This window comes from Lampetra fluviatilis, chromosome 35 (genome assembly GCF_964198595.1).
Source record: "Lampetra fluviatilis chromosome 35, kcLamFluv1.1, whole genome shotgun sequence".
Classification (NCBI taxonomy): Eukaryota; Metazoa; Chordata; class Hyperoartia; order Petromyzontiformes; family Petromyzontidae; genus Lampetra; species Lampetra fluviatilis.
This window is the reverse complement of record NC_136309.1, coordinates 10,586,909-10,607,833: the sequence shown is the minus strand read 5'-3', so window position 1 is coordinate 10,607,833 and position 20,925 is coordinate 10,586,909. Positions and strand designations below refer to the sequence as shown.

The window sequence follows — 20,925 nt, the reverse complement described above, 5'->3', positions numbered from 1 at the left end:
CTTGCCCCATTGTTTTAACTGCCGGGCTCATCATTACACCGTGGCAGTTTCTGGAATATTAATCATTTAGAATAGTTATGAAGGAAACCCTCACTTGGTCTAAAGCCCTTCGTAACAGGTCCATGCGTTGGGATGTTTTGCTAAATCTATGAATGATTGTTTGGCATGTAAACGATGTGTGTTTTGGGTTGTTGTTAGGCATGATGTCCGACGTTTCACTCCACGTGCTGGGAGCTTCATCAGAGAGTGAATTGTGCGTCAAAAAGTTGTCCGTGGATGGCTCCCGCTCGTGGTTTCCGGCAGCGTTTGTTTGAGTAGCCGCATGCTGCCGATGAGTCTTGGTTGAGCCAACCACTCCAGGGTTTGCCTCGTTGAACCAAATGCTCTGAAGGCGCTATCCCAGGACATGGTGTGAAACATCGGACAACGTGCCAATCAACACGCGGCACAACCCGAAGACACATCAGAGAGTTGGACAGCACATACCGTGAAATCCGATGCGGCGGTTAAAACGTATAGCAACCGAAATTTGTTCAAATGAAAATTGTGGAATCTGGCAGAAAGGCGCAATGGCACGATGCTCTTTAAATCCATAATAGAGGGGTTTTTTTTTGGTTAGATCGCGTAAATAAGAATGTGTCGTTAAACCACCACCTGACACAGCCAACTAGTAGGGTTTGTCACGAAAATAAAACGTGCGCCAATTGGTTACGAGTTCAGCACACCGGTGAGTTGGAGAGTAAAGCAGTAAACATCGACCTACATTATCACAATCGTTAACGTGGGAACCTGTAAAAAACCGCGAGCTTTTCATTTGAACATCGCCTGCAACGTGTCGACGGTCACGTGGCTCTGACTGTCGTGGAGCAGGGTGGTCAAGTCATTCACGTGTTGTTGTTGTTGTTCACGGCGTCCGTGTCCTCATCTGATGATGTATCTGCTCTTGGAAACGTTCAAAACGCATTAATTAATTATCCTCGTTTCTCCACCCCCCCACGCCCGCCCCCGCACAGTTTGGTGGACGTCAGCTTTCAGAGCGTCTGGTACCAGAAAATGGAGAAGATGGTAAAGACAGCTTTACAGAATTCTTTATCATTTGCACACCCCTTATTATTGCCAACCTTATTACGGATCAATTCAGACTTCATTGGTCACCCCGTGCCCTTATAAATCTCAGCGTTCATCTTACAAAGTCCCATAACTAGGGAGAAATACAGACAAATATATACATTGTACAATAATACGCGTAAAGCGGATGGGTTGACAGGTATGCATTTGACATTAAAGCCTCGCACTTGGTTAGCCGAGTGAATTTATCTAAATCTTTCGAGACAGCCCACTCACGTGACGCATCACCCGAACCTCCACATAGATCAACTAAAACTACTCAAGTATTTTTTTTATAATTTACCAGGTAAGGCCCAATGAGCTATGTAGCTCTTTTTTAGAAGCCACGTCACCACAAACGATTGCTCAACGAAGTGGCTTACCATCACGTGCAAATTTATAGCGGTAGCCAAATACGGCACGGGCTACGCAGGGATTCTCTCGACCGCAGAGCTTAAAGCTATCGAATTGTCAGCGCTCGTGGCCCAGTAACAGGAGAGAAAGCGCAACGGCCTAAGTGCGTCGTGGGCCCTTTATTAATAGCACGTGGAAATGTATAGCAGCCAAATACTCTAAACTTATGTTGATTCTAAATGTGGAGGGGAAAACCGGAGGACTCGGAGAAAAATAGATACGTCCGAACCTCCCTCATTGCCCAGCCTCTCATACAACGCACCACATCACCCGGGAGCGACCACTTCCGCAATATTCAATCACACGTTGGGAAGATAGTTCGGTGGGGGGGGGTCAATGTAAAATCAGCGGGACGCCCGTCACTTTGAACCGCTGCGTTACCCGGGAGTGACCACTGCTCTGACAATGGCGACTGCTTCGTTTGTGCACGTGGCAGCTCGCGTGGGATGTGCAGACCATGCTGGGTCAGCTGAGCTCCTCGGAGGACTACCGGCTTGACGGGGAGACGGGAGAGATGCTGCACATCTTCCACTCGTCGCTGCACCAGCTCGCCCAGAACGCTGAGAAGCTCGGCCTTCGGTAAAACCCGCTTCACGGTGGGGTGGTAACAAGGGGTTGGTGGATCGCACCGATGTTCTGAAAAATCCCATCACCGTCGGCGTCGAGGAGGAGTCATAACCGTGGCTCGGCAGGGGAAGTGGGAAACAGCAAAGGTCTTTACTCATGAGCGGGGAAACTTTCCAAGGTTAATATTGTTATCTCCTTCACGATAGGGGGTGTTTGTTACGTGGTTTACATTAGCCTCCTATCCTATTGCTGCTACTCAAACTCATTTAGTAATCCCCCCCCCGACCCCAGTTTCTCGTCCTTGTCTGCTGCGTCACAGTTCACTGTTTCTGTGTCGTCATTTCTTGGGTTTGGCATCTCAGTTTCTTGAGTTACTCTCTCAGTTTCTTGGGTATTCCCCCCGAGGCTTTTCAGTCGGGGTCTCACCAAGTTGAACTCTTTGGGATTGACCAATAGAATGAAATGTGATATCGCACATGCAAACGTGCAATATTTTGCATCCAGTTACTCTATATTGAGCTTCTAATTCCGTCTTACGATAAATAATGTTTGTCGAATTCAGTGCAATGCTGCTTCTTCCACGCCGACACTCTCCAGAGCTGTGGTAGGGAATCTGCGGCACGTGTACTGGACATGGCCCATGACTTTGTTTCGTACAGTCCGTGGCCACTCGGCCTTACCCCTTCCTAACAGCCCGCAAACGACTCAACCGTCACCGCCACCATCCTAGCCGTAACGTATAGAGAACTAAGGGGGAATATTTTCAAACCTGTCGACAACACTTGTATGTATGTTGAACTTATTTCGCGCCGTACGTGACCAATCGGAGGCGCGTTTATAATGAGTGCGGTTCTGTCACCGGCAAAGATGAGCCCTTGTTATTTTTCGTGGTAAAACTGGATAATGTGTGGGCCGACAAATGTTTTCATGAAAGTCCTACCCCGTCCTTAATTAAAATTATGCTCTGCACGGTTGCTCTTGGGGAAGTCACGTCACAGCACCTCGTAATGGCTCAGGCCCGTTGCTGTTTTCCAGGGCAAAGATCCCACCACTCCTAAACGTACAGCAGTGGCTCGGAGAGGCGGTGAGCACATGGGTCGGCATGGCTTATGAGAACATGAGTTCCTCCATCCAGTCAAGCGTGCAGAAAGACAAGGTGAGGCATGTGGTCGTCTGACCGCGAATGGCTTCGGAGCGTGGGTAAACATCGCGAGGCAGTCCTCGCTACCATCCCGACGCATCTGCTCGACGTACTCTGAAGGAGTGTTAAAATCTGTAAATGGCAAGAAAACCCCATCGATGTCCGAATTAAATATTTATGAATTAGAGATATCAGGTTGCTGACCCCTGATCCATCCCACGTAACGACTCATCCGTCCCGCTTGACGACTCATCCGTCCCGCGTGTGTTCCCCATGCCCCTCGCAGCTGGAGGCAGAGTCGTGCTCGGTGAAGCACAGCCTCTCGGCGGGGCTGGCCACGTCGTGGTTCACCAACGCCCTCGCCTTCTGGCTGCAGCTCGCCTGGCCCGAGCCGGCACAGAGCCTGCGCATGCTCGACTCGCTGCTGCAGGTTTGTGAACGGAGGGTCACGCGTATGTATGTATGTAGCCAATCGGAGGTGCGGGGAAAGGACAACAAACTAAACGCAAAAAGCAGTTCTTAGGAAATTAGTTTGTAATCTAGATGATTTACAGGTGCATAGCTCCAGTGGCTTCCGACAAACATGCGTTTCTAGGAAGCCACGTGATAAGCCACTTCGTTGTGCTATTATTTGTGGCCAGATCGCTTCTGACAAAAGAGCTATACAGCTCAGTGGGCCTTACCTAGTAAAATATTAAAATTGTATCTTATAGTTTGTGTATCGAAAAGAAACAATTAACAGGTTTACCGCACGGTTGTCCTTTGGCTGTCAGTCCTTGAACGTGGACTTATGAGTTGCTATATAAAAGCAAACGCAAGGAGGAGCCCTGCGAGGTTGGAGGCATTCTGAGTGTCCACGGATGTTCCTGTACAGCCAGAATGGGTTAAAGAGGTCACCAATTTACCCATCTGTCCTTGTTCCGTTTTATCCATATTTAATATGTGCAGTTTTCCTGGAACTAAAAAAAAGATAAGGCTATTAACCACATGCTGATAAATATATGTATTTTAAAATATATTGTAATTCAGACTTTTAAATATATTCACTTTTTGTATACTCTATACCCACACCCACATTGATGCATCACTTAATTCAGAATAAACAATGTACGACATTTTAAAATAAGTTCACAGTATAATTTTGTTTAAATATGTGGTAAATGTTTATCACTCCGATGTCTTGAGCACCTGTTGATTAGTGATCGCTTCAACGTTCAAGACGCACCGTTATTTAAAACTCTTAAAGTGATTCAGAACCGAGGAATTGAATTTAACAGTTGAATCCATCCACTAGAGCAGAGCAGGCTCTGCTTATTAAGCTGCGCGAAGCTCATTTCCACTTAATAATTTGGTGACGCTGCTTCATCGGTTGCGATGCACAAGCACAAATAACAAAACGCTCATCGCACTCGTCAATTACACTGCCGCCTTAAAAGGAAAAGTATAAAATAGCGACGTTTCGGGCAGTGGCCCTTCTTGATCGCGCGTGAATAATGCAAATCATAAAACTATTTTATTGAATTTACATTATAAAGAATTTAAATATAAAACGTGTTATGAAGAAGGGCCTGTTCCTGAAATGTCGCCTATTATATATTTAAAATGTATTATATATATTTACCTATTATATATTTTTCCTTCAGAGGAAGCGGTGTTATTGACGAACGTGTCGACTTTTTTTTCTCCTCTTCATCATTTCCACCGAGACTCGATCTCACAGCCGAGCGAGCACCTTTACCTGGAAACGCTCTCGTTTATCCGAAGCGCGTTCCGGTACCCGTGAACGATAGGCAACGACTTTAGCACAGCGTGTGCATGTCCACCCCCCGCGGTCCCGCAGGACCTGTGCAACGGGGCCGTGTTTTACGTGGCGCAAATGCGGCAGAAGCTGGAGAACGACTACTGCTACTTCAGCGCCGAGACAAGCATCCCCCTGCCCAAGCAGGTACACAGAGACAAAGGTCTCCCGTATGGCCTTGACAGACCGTTGGGGCAAGTGCCGTTAAGGGTATTTGCCCTCGAGACATTTCCGCGCAATAAGCCACTTCGTTGAGCTATCATGTGTGACCAGGTCACTTCTGAAAACGAGCTCGGTAGCTCAATGGGATTTACCTGGTAAAGCAACGTTTACTTTAGTTCAGAGAGCACCTATGAAGGCCGGCACGGCGCACGTGGGACGTGGGTGGTCAGTACCTACGTCCGGCCGTCCTTTGTCTCCCCAGTGCTGTTTACATGCCACACTAGGTACTCAGGGCTGAGTCAATCTAGAGGAGGCCCAGGACCGGTTCGGATATTCGTCACTGATATTGGCCACGAATGGGAATCGGACTTGGGTTGATGGGTTCGTAGCGCAGCGCGTTAACCACTGCGACGATGCTCGCCGCACACACACACATCACACACGCACCAGGGACACATTTAAGGCTGAGTTTGACCTTGGGGAATCCAAGTCCAGTTGAAATTTTCATCGCCAATGTTGACTGTGAGCGGTAATTGAATCTGGGCCGCGGGGTTGTAGCACAGCGCGCTAACCACTGCGCCACCACTCCCCATAAGCAGGTACACAAAGGTGCACACACCTCGGTGGGAACAGCGATGCAAAGCAACTCTTCTTTACCCAACCATTGTGACTGCTAGCTGATTGCTTAGTTTTGCTTAAACATGTCTGAGCGTGAAGTGAGGGATAATTGGGTATTTGAGGCAGTAGGCAGGAGGGTGCTCTTTTCGACTTGTATGGATCAGAGAGCTGGACGCTAAGAAGCTCAACATGAGGTTGTTGGAATCTGAGCACAGGTGTCCGAGATGGATGCGAGGAATTTTGTGGCAAGACAGCACAGTGATGCAGAAGTCTGGAAGAGGACATGGCAGGTGGGAAGTGTTGTAGATATGATGATCCATAATAGAGGTTTTTTTTGGGTTACATCGCATGAATATAAATGTGTTGTTAAAACCGCCATCACCCAAAACAGCCAATTAATAAGGTTTGTCACGTAAAAAATATGCCAATTCGTTACTAGTACAGCACATCGGTGTGTTGAAGAGTACGACATTTCGCCGGTAATTACAACCAGCCTCATCAGGCGACATTCAGAATTGTGGAGAAATCCTCCTATTACGGTCTTAAATAGAGGGGGTAAATGCATCATCATATGTGTTGATATGATGATGATGATGCAGAATCAGCTGCACTGGGTGGGACGTGAGGGGCCGATTGCCGAGACAGGCATCGAGAGGTCTCCACGAGTCCGGCGACCGAGGAAAGGATGGCGGGGGGGACTCAGAGTGAGGACGGATCTTGGAGGCCGCCGCGTAGCTGCGGGTTCAGGCGGAGGGTAGAAAGCGTTGGCGACGAGGTGGTAACGGCTTTGACCACGACGACATCACGACCGCGAAACGGCCGCCCTCTATATTGCCGCCCGTTGACCGTGACCCCCCCCCGCCCCTGCCCCCGCTAGGTGTGCACGGGGCTGAACAGCGCGGCGTTTGTGCGCGAGTCGCTGTCGCGGCTGCCGCAGCAGCGCGAGTGGCGCGAGGTGGAGCGTGTGGTGCGCGACCTGTGGCGGGACGCCGGCTCCGACCGCTACTACTCGGGCAGCGGGTCGGCGCGCACCAACGGCGACGCACTCACCTCACGCCTCGACGTGGCCAACCAAACCATCCTGTCGCTGCTCGACAAGCTCTTCAACTGGATCTCCGACCTGGCGAGTTTTGACCCTTGCTCGGCCACGAATTATCTTTGCATTTTAAGGTGTAATGGATCTCATTCATTTTACCTTGAATGCAACAGAGAATGCCCGTATTGTCATCTTTGTACATCCGTGTTTCCATGTTGAAGTGTTGTCTCCCTTAATATTGTCATATGTTCCTTGTTAACGATTCCGTGTGCACCGTGTTAACGTTTCCACGTGTTCCTTCTTTACGTTTGCGTGTTTCCCATGTTCATATTTCCGTGTTGTCTGTGTTAACATTACCGTGTGTGTGTTTCAGCTTTTACTGGACTTCAGAGTGTATCTGCAAAACAGCGCCAAGCTACAGAACGTGAATACACATGTGAGTCGCTGCACCTTCTCTTCCTGACTTGGACGTCTGTTCACGTGAACAGCATTCAACTTTCTCTATTCTAAGCAATACAAATCAGGAGATGTGATATAATGACAATTTACATATGCTCCAGACATTTTAAGGCATCCATATCGGTGGTTACATCGCTTTTTTGCACGAGTTCAATCCCAACTCACTGCAGAATTTTTTTTAAGATGTATAGTTGATGACAATTTTTACTTGGCTTGACCCTTTTCTGGCAATAAAACAGGTGTTAATATTCTTGGGTCCTTCGGTAAAGTCACGTGACTTTACAGAAAGAGGTGTTAAGACGTTTAAACACCAAATATTGCAAGGCATCAAGTCTGCATTAACCACACGTGATTGTGGTGAACATGCAAACAAACATGCTGTGATAATATTTGCATTGTCTTTGAAACTGATTGGTCTACACCAGAGACAGCCTTCTGTGTGGCCTCGTCTCACCATCACTGTCAGGCCACAGAATGCCAATAGTCGAACAGTACAAAAACAATGCAAGTATCAGCACACTTATAGCTCGGCTTGAGCAGTTGTAGATAGATATATTGTTTTTTTGTTCATTATTATTCTTCATTGTTGTTGTGTGGGTGCATTGGATTGCCTTTTGTGTTCTCAGGATGTTGCTCTGCTGCTGGATTTTCTCAGAGAGAACATCTCCGTACTGTGTCAGCACCTCTACGAGGACACACGCAATGGGTGAGAGACTGGAATGAGATCACTGCGAAGGTCGTCAGCACAAGAGCTCTGCACGACACTCCACTAGGTTCAATCCGGGACTGGGTATGCAAATGATGAAAAGTCAGAGACTATAACCGCAGATTGGAACAAAACAAAAAAAAGTAGATGAAAGTTAAAAATAGATTGTGACGTTATATTTTTTTATAATCTACCCGAGGGGCATTCTAGTGAGAGAAAAAAATTGATTTATGTATTTTAAAAATCCCCTCCACCACTCACTGGGTTAGGCATCTAACCGGATTATCTACTTTTGTGCTGATGACTAAAAAACCACGACGATCGGTTCTGCTGGCTTTCCGTCGTGTGTACAGGTTGGACTGCGTGTTACTCAGGCATCATGTCCAGCGTTTTTTTTTATCCACTTCCTGGGAGTTTCTTCAGGAACTCTTTAGTTCCTTCAGGAGCTATTCCTGAACACTTGGAAATTCTCTCCAGAGGGAGAGTCAACGGAAATGAATTTCCTTGAGAAACGAAACGTCGGACATCACGCAGAGCAACACGCAGAGCAACACGCGGTGCAACCCGAAATCGCATTGGGGAGCTATGCAGCAGTCCAGCCGAGAAACCCAAAAAAACTCCAGATTGTTCGCTCAAACACAAGACAGGTCACACAAGGGCATGCAATCAGAAGTTGTATTTATCAATACATGAGCTTCCGCTTCTCTTAGTCTCACTGCTGTGGATTATCAGCGGGTGTACACGACCATGACTGCTCATTCGCTCACACAGGCTTCTGCAGGCTCTCTGGGCCTGCTCCCTGCGCCAGTTCTGGGAGGTGGTGAACGTCAGCCAGAAGCATCCGCTCGAGTACTACGGCCGGCTTCACCAGATGCTGCAGGTTACCGCCACACACCACGAGCGGCAAACGTGCCTGTCAGTCGCTCGTCGCTGGGCTTGTTGAAAGTGAAGACGCAGAGACGTGGTCGAGCGGTAGCACGGCTCATTGCAGAGGGCCGCGGTCAGATCCCAACGGCCGCCCTGGTTCAATGCCAATGGCTGCCCTGTTTCATTTCCAACTGCCACCCTGGTTCGATCCCAACTGTCGCCCTGGTTCAATGCTAATCGCTGCCCTGTTTCATTTCCAACTGCCACCCTGGTTTTGACCCCAACTGCCGCCCTGGTTTGATCCCAACTGCCACCCTGGTTCGATCTCACCTCACCCCATGCTCGCGGGGAGAGGGGTAGGGTGGGCCGTGGTGGGGAGGGGGGCTAGGGAAGAATGAGCGTGGTGGAGGGGCGGATCGGTTGTGGGGCTTTCGGTGAGGGCAGCCACTTCGTAGAACTCTGCCGGTAGTTTGAAATACATTTTCGGTACTTTGGGGTAATTAGTAGGACCGCGTCTGTGGAAACGCCGGTGTGCTTATGTAACGAACATTACAAAAATATGGACGTAACATCAACAGTGAGGTCAAAATAACTAAAACAATAGTAAAACCCTGCAGGCTAAGTCGTGTCGTTTTGATGAAATGAGAACATGATGGGTGCAGATGGGGTGAAGGCACAAGGTGAGGATGGCGTGGGAAAGGTACAGACCAAAGCCAAACAATGGCAACCACAAAAAAAAAACAGTTTGTGCAAAACAATGTTGGCAGTGATAGAAATTTAACCAGGTCATTCAATTATGAGCGGGCACATAAGTTGACTTAGCCTGGCAGCACAGATCGCAAATGACATCGCGGTCTTGCACAGGCGCTTGGGGGGTGGTCCTGACGAGGCATCGTAATTACACCTCAAACTGTAGGCTGGAAGTGACGTGCCGAGGTAAGCCTTGCCGTGTTGTCGCGGTGCAAGTGGACGTGCAGCTTGGCTCGGCAGGGGAGCCGGGAGTAGAAACCCTCCCCCCCCCCCTCGTGAGAAGATGTTGTGAATTTCAAACACCCGGGGTTCATCGCATCCAACGACAAAGTTGGAATTTGTATTCCTCTCATCTGCACCGTGGATGTTGTTGAAATTGATCGGAATTAATGTTTCAGGGGTTACATATTTTGTAAATGACCGCACAGGTCAGCACACGTGTGTGTGTGTGTGTACAACACGTGCCGTAGAAGTGAACGTAATCTCTCTCATTGTGTGTGTGCCCACAGGTTCTGTTGGATGTGTTTTATTCTGACTCTCAGGGCCTTTCACTAAACTCCTTGAAAAATGCAGAGTACAAGGTGAGACGCGCGTGCGTGCGTTCGTAAAAAGTAATCATAACAAACCGTCGTGTGCCATCAGTGAAAAGAATCACGGTCCTTTGTTAATCTATTGCTGGATCGAGACCTCCCTCCACATCTGGTCCGTCTCGTGGGTTGTTTGACCGTATTTCACCACGCTGGTCAGTGCGGGTTGGTGAAAGGTGGAGGGGGCGCCAGACCGGTTCAGCTGTTGCTCGCCACTGATGTTAGCCGTGAGCCGGAATTTAACTCGGGTTGCCGAGTTGAGAGCGTCGTGCACTAACCACTGTGCTACTACTCAATCTCGTCATGTTAGCGAGCATGGATTTAGCTCAACTTGGTTTAATTGGTAAAAATAAACGAATAAAAAATATATATCCTTCCAACAAATTTGCAAAATTCTTTTGCAAACTGCATTTCTAAAACAATTAAAAACGGATTATTTAAAGCTGTTTCATTTGAGTTTTCTTAAAACAAAATGCAATCTCATTGATTCGATTTGTTTGAATGAACTCAAAATAATGTTCAGTCAAATTAAATCAAGTGCAAATTTAGAGGGTTTTTTTTTACAAAATACTTCAACGTTTTTAGTTTTGTATTTTCAAATTAACAAGTTCCTGGTGCTGGCTGATTTGTCAGCATATTGGTCCATTCTGCGCTAACTGTGGCAAGCAGATAGAGCGACGCTAAATAGTCGTGTCACTGCCCCCTCCATGTATAACCGTGGATCCACCGGAGTTTACCTGCTGTCATAAATACTATGAGTAACAACACAGTAGCAGTCGTTTTCAATCGTTTTGGTGATACAGAACTAGAGTAAGAAAAAAAAAATTCCCTACGTGACTTTACTAAAAGAACCAAAGAGTATGGATCCTTGCAGTCAGGAAAACTTCAAATCTAGAAAGAACTAGAGTACATTAAGCGAGGAATCACTGCGGGCAGTGAATCACATTTGCACTGTACAACAAGCCTGCAATCATCCCAATGGCGGGACGAAGAGCAGTGACGTTCTAAGCAGGTTAACGTTTGCCCCATGTGACACAGAACAATCCTGTATGATCATTATTTTTTCTCACGCCCTTCCGGTTCAGTCTCTTGAGAACCAGCTCTATTTGAGGAAGTCCAACACCCTGGAGCTGATTGAAAGATATTACCAGGAGAGGGCCGAGGAGCAGGTTAGTAACCCGCGGCAAATCACAGCAGCACAAAAACACGCACAATCTCAGGCTTCCACCCAAAGGGAACAGTTTACTCAGCAGTGTCTACATTTGCCGGATAATATCTTGATTGTTACAATTTGCTTCAGAAATTATGGATGTCAGCAAATAACTGTGACTAGGCAAATAAGTGGTTCGAATCATGAATGTATGTCAATGTACGCATTTATTCCTGACGTCAACCGCTGCCTTCACCTCTCCATACTCATGTGCAACATTGTGAGCAGAAATCATTAAAAAAGCGGCAGCTAGTGGCACCTATATATGTATGTATATTGAACTTCTTTCGCACAGTACGTAACCAACTGTGCTAATCAGAGGTGCGGACATTCAGGCGTTCGTTACGACATTGAGGCCTCTAGTAAGACATTGAGGCCACGAGTAATCCTGCAGTAGGCTAGTAATCCTCCACGCCACAGCACTCCAGCAGACTGGTCCAGCTGGCAGGTCCGGAGTGACCGCGTGAGCTCCCAGCGTTGAGCAGTGTGGACGGACGGGCTGTTTGTGGCGATATGGACACAGGGTAGCGCAGACGAGCAACTCGCAGTGAGTCAATGACTATCCTTTACGCCAATTAAGCCAGCGCGCACTCACTTTTAGACAAGGGTATGTTGAAAAGATTCTGATAAAATATTTGCAATTGGATGATGCAAGGAACAAAAACCCTGCTGCCAAACTTGGTAAACTCTCGAAGCATTTGTGTAAAATAACTCCCGAAGGGTGTTGAACCGGAGTCATACCACATCATGGCTCTTGTCGAGCACTTCAATTTGCGTGTTTCTCGATTTTTCAACAGCAGGCAGCGGACAGTGCCGGGAACGGGCACGGAAAGTTGAAGACCGGCTGCTCCTACGACGACAAGAGTCAGACGCTCACCGTGGACCTGACGGACGCGTTGGCCAACGCCCCGTCGTGGGCCAACGGTAACTAACGCCTTTCAAATCCCCCGAGTGACCAATTCGCATTTTAATGACGAAGATTATCCTGAAGTGTCTGGCGGTGGCTTTGGAAAGCCCTCATCCAATGGCGGTTTCAATGAGACATAATTTAGCAGGGGAAAACAATATTTGTCAAAGGGGGATAAAAATACTGGGGGCTTCAATTTTATTTGGGGCTGTCCAGGACCTCAGCTCCAGAAAATATTTCCCTCCTGAGAAGCGAGGACTGAGGTGTTTGCGGTTGGGTGAGGGGCTCCCTAAAATATTTCTTGAGAAATTAAGCCTTTAGAGAATGCTGATGAGCTGGAAAAAGCATGAACCTTCGAGGCAGTTGAAAGAGCGGGAACCTGCCAAAGCGGCCGTGCGTGGTGTATCCCTGCTGAGGTGCCGAACGTGCCTGCGATGTTGAAATACGTACAATTGTCAATTCAATTAAAGAAACGTCGAAACTCGATAATACATTCAATCGTGCCATTTGTGCCTGGCCGCTTGCTGTTTGGTCCTTCGAGCAGCGACCGTGATATTTAAAAAAAGTTGTCATCAGTGCTTCACTCCAGCCGGAACACTCAGGAACACTGTTCTTGGAATTATTTTATTTTAGCACACCGCATCCATCTCACCTTATTTTGTCCTCATTGTATTCTCGATATTCCTAGAAAAATGTTCATAGGATTACAGTATAGGATATAGGATACATTAATATAGGATTGTTATGGTACTCTAGTAGTGGTAGTGGCTTATGCCGGCAATCCAAAAAACATTCAGTAAGAAATTGATTCCTGCGGAGGGAGCTGGTAGGAATGTTGGGTTGCTCGGTCAATGGCCAGGGTCAACGGCGACGTGGTGTATTCTGAAAATATGCCCGACTGTGAGTGCGGGCACAAGCCGGCGTGAGTAGGTTCAACGTTGAGTTTTAAAAGGGCCCCACGGGGTGACCAGCCCCTCCCCACCCAGCCCCACCCCTCCCACCCCCCACCCAGCCCCTCCCCACTCTCCCCACCCAGCCCCTCCCCACCCAGCCCCTCCCCACCCAGCCCCTCCCCACCCTCTCCTCACAACCCAGCCCCTCTCTCCCCACCTAGCCCCTCCCTGCACGACGGACACAATAATCCCCTGTGGGCTGGTGTAACCAGGAGGTTCCTACCAGTATTAATTCCTGGTCATAGTGGAGAGAATGTTGTTGAATGTAACTTGCAGTGATTGCATTGGTGGGTTGCTTAGTGGGCTTTACCTGGTAAAATATAGAGAAAAAAAACGTTGTTTGTTTTTGTGATTTTCTTACCTTTCCTATACTTTGCACACCTATCTTTGCGTTGTTTGTTGTGTCTGACCGGCCCCTACTGGACATCTCTCGAAAAATAGAGCTTCACGGCTCATCGGATTCCTCCAGTTATGAATAAAGATTCCGATGACTCCGGTTCTGCTTCACAGGCGGGTTGCCCTCGCTGCTCTGCTGGCCTGGCAAGAGCAGCGTGAAGCACTACGTGAAGGTGCTGCTGTGTCCCCGGCACATCTTCCCGCACGCGCACCCACGCAGGACCCAGCGCAAGATGCACACTTCTCCGATCCAGTTCGAAGAGAGCTTCAAACTGTGAGTGCCCACACCTTGGCTGTTGTTTTTATTATTAAGGGGCCGTCCATAAATGATATCACGCACCTAGGGCGGGGGGGGTGGTCAGACATTTGTGACGATGTGTCACGAGGGGGGGGGGGTTGAGCAATGTGACGTCACATCAAAATGCGCAACTTTAAATAAATATAGACAACACGTTCTATTTAATGAAATAGACTTTTTAATAAATGTTTTCTCTTACAACATCAGAGTGCAGCGCCACATTAAATACGCACTACAATGATAATAGTTTAAAGCGATTTGAAGCATGTTTAATTTTTTTTTGGTGAGGGAGCAGAGGGTCTGACTTTTTGTGACGCCGTGTGACGAGGAGGGTGGGGTCAAAAATCGTCCAAAATCGCGTGACGTCATTTATGGACGGCCCCAAAGTCAAAAGGATATTTTTTTGGTTGTTGCTAAACTGAGCTTTGCACTCATTACACACAAGTGATGCCACAGATGAACCACAAAACCTTGCTGATCTCGTCAAGGAGGATAAAATCATCAGCCAAACTTCGGTCATCCTCACAGCAGCAGCGGCTTTTGGCTGGCCATCGAACAAAGACGGTCACCGCATCGCGCGGCGCTTTCAGATGCGCTTCTGCGGCCGTCTGAAATGCTCTTCCTTCCGATATTAGGGAACCACTGCAGCTATGCACTTTCAAATCTAGATTTAAGACTAATTTCTTTCAAACTGCTTTTTGTGTTTAGTTTGTTGTCCTTCCCCCACACGGTTGGCTATGTACGGTGCTAAAGAAGTTCAACGCACATACATTTACAGTCCTCGGCCAGTGGTGGTAATTCCACATTCCTGTGATGGGGGCGAGTCCATCCGTTGAACAAGCACAGTCAACTTCCGAAAGGCATTTGCTTTTCAGAGCTAGCAAATCTCTCCTCTCCCCTGCCCAGGACTAGAGTGAGCTTGTTCAAACAGCACCGTTTCAACATGCCACACGTAACAGTGTAGATTATAATTTGTGCTTGCACAACTCCTCCTAACGTATTCTCCTTTCATCCTCGAGCGGTAACTATTGAAGTTGCTTCCTGCGTGTGCTTTGCCAAACTTACAAGCTACGTCCATTTCGTCATTTTGATGATGATGATGCTGCTGCTGCTGCTGATGTTGTTGTTGGGCTGTAGCTTCCCATTGCTGGGCAAAGGGACTCCCCTATTTTCCTCCTTCCTTCCATTCTTTAGTTCGTGATGTTTGCCATCTCCATCGCTCTGGTGGTGGTATTCAGACAATACGGTGACGGAGCAGAGTCCACTCACACCAACACTACTTTTTACAAACACTCCACACAGTTCCATGGATGAGCATGATTGGCTACGTATGGTGCAAAAGAAGTTCAACTTACATACATGCATAATGAATAATTCCTATTCGTAGAACATTTTAATTTACATTCCATATTCTAATATTCAGACCAAATTCTTCTCTGAAGACAACCTCAACTTCCTGATTCCATCTACAACACTTTATTGCTACATTTTTTACAAACTTCCCCAAGTTACTTACTCCGTCCTGCCGTGACTTTCATAGCTTACTCGGCATGCACCTGTTTTCAAAGGCCTCAAACTTATTTGTAAACTCCAGACTTAACCCTTCCTTCTCTCCTCTGCCAAAGATCATTCGCTACCCTAATTGCTCTCTCCTTAATTCACCTCACCTCTTTGACCTTCCAGCTTAATCCCTAATCCATTTCTCCCTCATGTTACACAAGTTACAAGAGGTGCTGTGTTAATCCTAAACATAATAGAGTCTTCATTTGTCCCAGTTTCCATACTATCCGGTTTATAAGATGCACTTTTTCCCCCTCTGTATTTTGAAGCAAGTAGGTGTGTGCACGTGACCAGATTTGTAGAAATTTGACACGGAGGCGTGGGTTTTGCGGTGCGTATTACCCTCCGGAGCGTCATATAATCTGGAGAATACAGTGGCCCGGAACTAACACGGGGGCGATCGCTTTGCCTGTGCAGAAACGTGACGATGGAGCAAGCGCGAGCACCCGGGGCCTGCCTGGTGCTGCGTCTGAAGGCCCAGTGCGGCCTTCACAAGGGCCTGCTAGGCGAGGCTGTCCTTGGCTTGCGCAGCGTCGCCGGCCTGGAGGTGCCAGCTCCCGAGAGTCTGCATTCCGCACGCAGCCAACTCCTGCTGCCCCTCCTGCGCCCAAAGACGCAAGGCAAGAGCCAATCCAGCGCCACTGCACCGTGCCAATTTGGAGACCAATTTAGAATAAGTAGTAGGAATAAATAAAGGGAAATGCTGCACGAGACCTGCCAAAAACAACTTGAGATCAAATAGTTGTTTGTAATACCAACTCAATTTGTTACTGAGTTGAATGAACCAATGAGATACATTTCACCGTTAAAAATGTGAACAGTAAGCAGACAGCGTGCCTTATAAGCAGAAAATGGAAATGGAAAAGTATGTGTGCATCTTTGAAAGCGTTATCGTCGCCGCCTGATTGGAGGACAATACTATCTTGAAGTCCCTGACATTTCAATGAGAGAAAATATATATAAAAACTATATAAATAAGCAGAGCCCAAGAAGCAAGATTTTCTTGATATCTTTGGCGTAAAAGTACAGTGAGATGTGTTTAAGGCACCAATGCCCACCTCTCTACAGATGATGTGATCGTGGGTACAGCATGATTATGATACTGCGTAGGGTTTTGCAGGTGTGCTGTGTAGCTCTGCGCTTGTGTGTCTGGGTCGTACCGAATGTTGCTCGGCATGATGTCCAACATTTCGCTGCGCATGCAGTGGGCTTCTTATTAAACTGAATCACTGCCAACTCTCCCTCTGTAATCTCCCTCTGTACTGAACTTTTAGTGGCCATATTCTTAGTCATTGCTAGGCTTGGACTTGGCCTCTAACACAGCTCAGCGAGGGCTTGAGTCGCATGTGTGGCTCAGCCATGGTTTGGCTAAGGCTCGGCTCATGGACATCCTGAGGAAGGCTGGGACCATGTATGTATGTTGAATTTCTTTCGCACTGTACGTAGCCAACCGTGCTAATCGGAGGTGCTCACGGTCAGCTTTAGTTAAGCATGGCTTTAAGTCAGAAGCCAGCCTGAGCTGAGCCAGGATATATAATATGGGCCGAGATGTTTAGGAATTAACTAAACTGTTCTTGAAGAAACTCCCAGCATGTGGAGCAAAAGGTTATACGTTACATACCAATTCAGACCTTATTGGTCACCCGTGCCCTTAGAAATCTCAACGTTGATCCTACAAAGTCCCATCACAAGGGAGAAACACAAACAAATACACCAAAAATAAATGTGCCCATATTGAAACGGCTGTACGCCGTATGGACTTGAAAACTCAATTTCCCTGTAGAAGAATACGGGGTAAACCATATGGGTTGACACGGTATGAGAACGGATCGTCGTGTTTTCGTCATCGTGAGCACAGAAGCGGATGAACCAGTTAGGTGCATAGCCCAGTGAGCAATGCAGGGTATTTTTTTAAAAGGACATTTTTTTACCTCAGGAATTTCCTATATTGTCATGAGAATGCACAGATAATTCAAATTCAGAATGTCAATATTTTACTTTATATTCATTTGTTGCATTCAGAAATAGACATTTTCTTGCTCCACATGCTGAAAGCATCTCCAGCAATTGAATGCACAGTACTGCTGGGAATTCTGAAGACATTTCCAGAATGTGGGGGCGGACATCATGGCGTTACAGCCTGAAAACACAGCGGATAGCGATGCTTGATTATGGCTCGTAGCGGCTGAGATTACCGCCATTAACCCTCGCCACGTGTCAAAATCTGCACTCCACCCTGAAGGCTATGGGAACAGAAACCTTTCAAAAGCGACCTAGCCACAAATGATAGCCCAACGAAGTAGCTTATCAACATGTCTAAATTTATAGCAGCCAAATACTCTAAACGCACGTTTCTAAATGTGGAGGGGAAAACCAGAGGACCCGGAGAAAAATCCACGCGACTACGGGGAGAGAGCACGCAAACTCCATATATACAGGCGTCAGGGTTGGGATCAAATCCACGACCTCCTGCATGCCGGGCGAGGTAGTTAACATCTCGCCACCACGGTAGCCATGTGATATGGCTGCTGTTTAGGTGCTTACGGTACTGTGTGTACGTGTGTATACCATTACAGAGAGTGACGCCGTGAAGTTCCTGCAAAGAAGATGCTCTGAGAAAGAAGGTAAACAGTTTCTGAAAAAGCTCCGGAAGGCAGAGAAGAGAATACTCTTCTCAACAGAGGACTTGTAGAGAGGCAACTTGAGAATGTTACAACGTTGGATGAGGTGTTATGTGTACAATTGTTATTGTAACTATTTGCGCAGGAGTTGACGTAAAAAAATATATATAATACTGCTTGAGTAGACAAATAATGATGTGAATTAAAGTGCATCAGTTCCTTTTCTTCACAACAGATTTGTTCACAGCACTGTTCTTAAATCGTTTCCAATACACGAACGGACCCGAGAGCGTGCTCATTGAGGTGTTTCAGAAGCTCCAAACTCATCGTTCAAGCTGGTCTCAGGATTACTTTGTGTGTTCGCATTGAGCATGAATGTCATTTCCACGAGTTAACTTGGGGTTACAATATAATGCCCTAAAAAATGCACGCGATATAGATTGTTGTTACATTTCACACGGTGAGGATGTAATCGCAGGAACTCGCATTGTCACCAAAATGCACCAGGAATTGATAACTCTACAAATGTAAACATCTTACAGGTTGATTTTAACGATTGATTAAACGAATTGTTTATGTAACGATACGGGTTCAGGACCCATAAGAAATAATATATTTTTTAAATCATCCAAAAAAAGTAATTGAGAGTGAGATGTTTCTTAAAATTCAAACCGGAAAATGTGAACTAGTAAGTTAGCAATTGAATACTGTACAAGTTTTTTTTTATTTGTGTTACTTTCGTTAAAGATGCATGTATCAAAACAACTACGCAATAATAATTATCGATTAATTAAAATGATTTCCCAATGTTCAATTTATGCTAATGAAGTAACACAAGCTGTACAAGTAAGACAATAACACAAGAGATTACACAATTTAAATTGTGATAACGAGACAAACAATTGATTACTAATTATTTCAATATGATATCGATATAGCACCTGAATTAAGATTAAAACAACTCTGCATTAGCTTTCTTAGTGGTAGCTAAATATATCGTAGTGCAAAAATCAAAGCTTTGGATCACATTGTAGGGATTTTTCCACAGTCCGTACCATGATTCACCTCCGCACCGTTACTCAATCTTAACTCTTCAAATGCAAATTGAGAGAGGTGGTAGCTTGGGCAGGCCTTCATCCAGCAGTGGATCGACCAAGACTGCTGCCGCTTGTGGCTTATGACTGCTAAACCTCGTCCCATATAAAGATTATAAAACAACGTATTCCATATGAAAACATAAGAATAGATTTTAACCTTTTTGGCAATAAAACAGATGCCAAGATGTTCAAACACCAAATAGAAACCTTTTGCAAGGAATCAAGTCTGCATTAACCACACTTACTTGTGGTGAATTACATAACTGACAACTGACACTTACGTAATTGATATTTGGCAGTCCAAAACAATTACCTTCAAAGTAACTTAATTGGGATTATGCATCGCACTATCGTCCCACTGCTGTGAAAACTTGGAAGGGACCCTGAAAAAAAAGTCTCGATGTGCCTCACTGAGGCCTTCTTGGGTGGACAAACATCGTCGTCGTAGTAAATAATAATAATCGCTCCTCCGATGGTATCATGGTTGGCTATGTACGGTCCGAAAGAATTTCAACATACGACAATCGCCATTGGCCACTAAGTGGCGGTGACGTCACCACGGCGCTTGTGCCAGGCTACGTGCACTTTAAGGCGACGTGAAGTGTCAGAACTCCTGCTGGCAGGAGATCATGGGGACAGACCCGGGTGCCACGGGTTGACTGAGATGACTGGCACACATTTACAGACAAAAACGGGAGAGGCAACACGTATTGATATATAACAAACAAAAAACAAGCTCTCTTAAAAACGTGTCAATAAGCTCTACAACGCCTGTACTGTCACAGGACGCCCATGTAATAGAGCCTAACAGCGTATTGTGCCATTCCTGCTGAAATAAATCAAATCTATCAGTCTAAAAACGCAGTGTTACGCAGCGTGTAAATTGGGCTGCCACCTTGAAGCTCGCAATATCACGGTTCGGCCCACTGCGCCAGCTCATGGCTGTGTGATGACTTCATTTGTGAATGGAGGAGACTTGTGAATGTCAAGAGATGGATCGTGGTGTGAACAATATGCCGTATCACGTTCCAACGAGCTAGCCACCGCCTACAACAACAATACCAAAACCGTTCATTATTGCACCCGTAAAGCGGCCTGCTAGGTTTGAGACATTTAAAAGGCTAAAAAGTGTATAAACAACTCAGATTTATGTACATAGTATTTGTTATATTTCGTAAAGCATTTGTGAAGGATGTACATAACATTACGAATACTATTTTTTGATAAAATGTATAATTGTATGGTAGATTAATATAAAGTATCTTTATATAGTACAGCACTGATGTAGTAACGCATATTCGCCGCATGATGCTTAGGTAATGAAGGAAAGGTTTTTGGGGGCGGGTTTGTTTTTGGAAGTCCGGTGTTTTTGTGTGGTTTGAATAAATTAATGTAATAAGGTGAATGTGTCTATAACGAGTGTGATTTAATGTTCATAGTATTCTCGCTCCTGCGTATACCCCAATTCGGGGTCTAGTCTAGTCACAGAGGAGTTGTATAGTCGCAGTTTGCGCCGATAAGCAGTGCCGGATTAAGCTAGTGTGGGGCCTGTAGCATATGTTATAAAGGGGCCCAAGATATAAAAAAAAACACACATAAATATGAAAACACAAGTTTTTTACTTGCATAGTAAAGTAATTGTATTTTTTCATGTGCTATGCAGCCAGATAA

General features: G+C 46.3%; 1 protein-coding gene across 1 annotated transcript in view; it reads left to right on the top strand.

The window, feature by feature from the left end:
* The window catches only part of LOC144944611 (BAI1-associated protein 3-like), a 48,638-nt gene extending 27,979 nt beyond the window's left edge, over window positions 1–20,659 (top strand). The window contains exons 17-31 of the mRNA XM_078872926.1: window positions 1,014–1,065; window positions 1,958–2,100; window positions 3,124–3,244; window positions 3,516–3,659; window positions 5,070–5,174; window positions 6,685–6,930; window positions 7,217–7,279; window positions 7,929–8,008; window positions 8,780–8,888; window positions 10,135–10,206; window positions 11,298–11,381; window positions 12,220–12,346; window positions 13,793–13,952; window positions 15,954–16,156; window positions 18,113–20,659. Coding sequence (XP_078729052.1) covers window positions 1,014–1,065; window positions 1,958–2,100; window positions 3,124–3,244; window positions 3,516–3,659; window positions 5,070–5,174; window positions 6,685–6,930; window positions 7,217–7,279; window positions 7,929–8,008; window positions 8,780–8,888; window positions 10,135–10,206; window positions 11,298–11,381; window positions 12,220–12,346; window positions 13,793–13,952; window positions 15,954–16,156; window positions 18,113–18,228 — 1,825 coding nt within the window. The 3' untranslated portion in view covers window positions 18,229–20,659. The remainder of the gene's footprint in view (window positions 1–1,013; window positions 1,066–1,957; window positions 2,101–3,123; window positions 3,245–3,515; window positions 3,660–5,069; window positions 5,175–6,684; window positions 6,931–7,216; window positions 7,280–7,928; window positions 8,009–8,779; window positions 8,889–10,134; window positions 10,207–11,297; window positions 11,382–12,219; window positions 12,347–13,792; window positions 13,953–15,953; window positions 16,157–18,112) is intronic.
* Window positions 20,660–20,925: the final 266 nt, after the last annotated feature.